Source organism: Cyprinodon variegatus, unplaced genomic scaffold, assembly GCF_000732505.1.
Source record: "Cyprinodon variegatus isolate N-32 unplaced genomic scaffold, C_variegatus-1.0 Scaffold682, whole genome shotgun sequence".
Taxonomy (NCBI): domain Eukaryota; kingdom Metazoa; phylum Chordata; class Actinopteri; order Cyprinodontiformes; family Cyprinodontidae; genus Cyprinodon; species Cyprinodon variegatus.
In genome coordinates, this window is record NW_015151135.1 from 117,997 (window position 1) to 119,745 (window position 1,749).

Genomic DNA, 1,749 nt, shown 5'->3' on the forward strand with positions numbered 1-1,749 from the left:
TGTATTCGAGTCAATGAATCGATGCAATCAACTGGTTTTCCTTAGATAGAAAACTTTGAATCAATTTGACTGTATGAGCTGGTTGAACTGTAAAGTGCCTTGACATTTGTTGTGAACTGGCGCTAAATAAATAAACTGAATTAAATTTAATTCATATATATATATATATATATATATATATATATATATATATACAGACGTAACCTTTATTTTGAAGGATGTGTGGGAATAGGAGTATTTGTACCAGAGTTTAAAATATATATATTTCTAAAAGAATATCAGTTCAACTGTCTGTTTTCACAGCAGAAATGGTGGCAGTTATACTAAGCTAACAATGGGTAGAGGAGGTTAGAGCAGACAGGGTGGTGGTCTGTACAGATTACAAAGCAGTTTTAGAAAATATTCAGGGAGAAGGAAATGATAGAAAAGATTTAGTATCAGTAATCCAGTACAGTCTATTCAGATTATAAAGGGGTGGCACTGATATTCTGTGTTGGGTTCCAGCACATGAAGGTGTAAGTAAAACGTATAAGTAGCAAAAAGGGCTTTAGAGGGAACAATTACAATTCCTTTTGGGAAAGGGGAAGGAAAATCACTTATTAAGAGTAAAGAAATAGAAAAATGGCAAAAGACGTGGAAAGAAGATAAGAAAGGAAGAGGATTATGTAAGGTACAAAAAATTGTATTAAATAGAATCATTAATGAGAGAAACAAAAGGGAAGAAGCAATAATCATCAGATCAAGAGTGGCTTATACCTATTTAATTGACAATTTATATTTAAAAATAATGATAAATGTGAAGGATGTGGAGAAAAAGAAAATGTAGAACATGTACTGAACTGTAAACTTATGAACATGAAAGGGAGAAATTGAGAAGGATGGTTGAAAGGACAGGCAAATAATGGATTCTTAAAGGATTATTGGGAAATGAAGGAAATATAAAGGATATTCACAGTTTAAGGAAAGCATTATTTATTTATCTACAGAAAACAAAATAAAAAAAATAGAATTTGATATAAAGTCATGTTGCTACACACTCGTGTACAGTAGGTGGCGGTATGCAGCTTAAAGTTGCTTGCAATCCTCCATAATAGAAAAGAAGAAGTAGAAGAACCTTTATTTTGAAAGGCCCAGACCGGATATTCTGTTCCCGCAGCAGGAAGTAGGAAGGATGGAACCCTGATGGAAACCCTTTGCAATAGTTAATATGATAGCAGTTCTAAAGCCTCCCTACATGGGCCAACCTCTAGTTTAAACCAGTCCTGCATGTCTTCTTCGACTCTTTAAATTGCTCTTTAGTATTTATTAGGTAGTAATATTTCCAACAGTCTAATAGTGCAATAGTTCACCCTGTGTAATTACACACCAGCAGTCTTTCCCATCTTGCATCCTGGCGGTCCCTTGTTTCGATGGCACTTATCTCCCGAAGCAAGAAAATCAGTTTTTGCTTCTTACTGTGGATGATCTGGAAACATACCTACAGAAAGGAAAGTTTAAAACGTAAGTAGTGACAAACCTTGCTGGGTAGGTTTTGCTGCCTGTAATTTTATTAATTTTTTTTAATTAAAGTCAACAATAATATATAAAATATACAAATAAACAAACAAATATGCCAGGGGCTATGTCACAATAAACAAGAATAGTCAGGAGGAGAGACAAACAAACTGAAAAACATGTTATTAAGAGTGTCATCTATCTATCTATCTATCTATCTATCTATCTATCTATCTATCTATCTATCTATCTATC

General features: G+C 33.5%; 1 protein-coding gene across 1 annotated transcript in view; it reads left to right on the forward strand.

The window, feature by feature from the left end:
- The first annotated feature begins 621 nt into the window (after window positions 1–621).
- r3hcc1 (R3H domain and coiled-coil containing 1) overlaps window positions 622–1,749 on the forward strand; it is a 14,326-nt gene continuing 13,198 nt past the window's right edge. Inside the window, exons 1-2 of the mRNA XM_015394373.1 lie at window positions 622–633; window positions 1,430–1,500. Of these exons, the coding sequence (XP_015249859.1) occupies window positions 622–633; window positions 1,430–1,500 (83 nt within the window). The remainder of the gene's footprint in view (window positions 634–1,429; window positions 1,501–1,749) is intronic.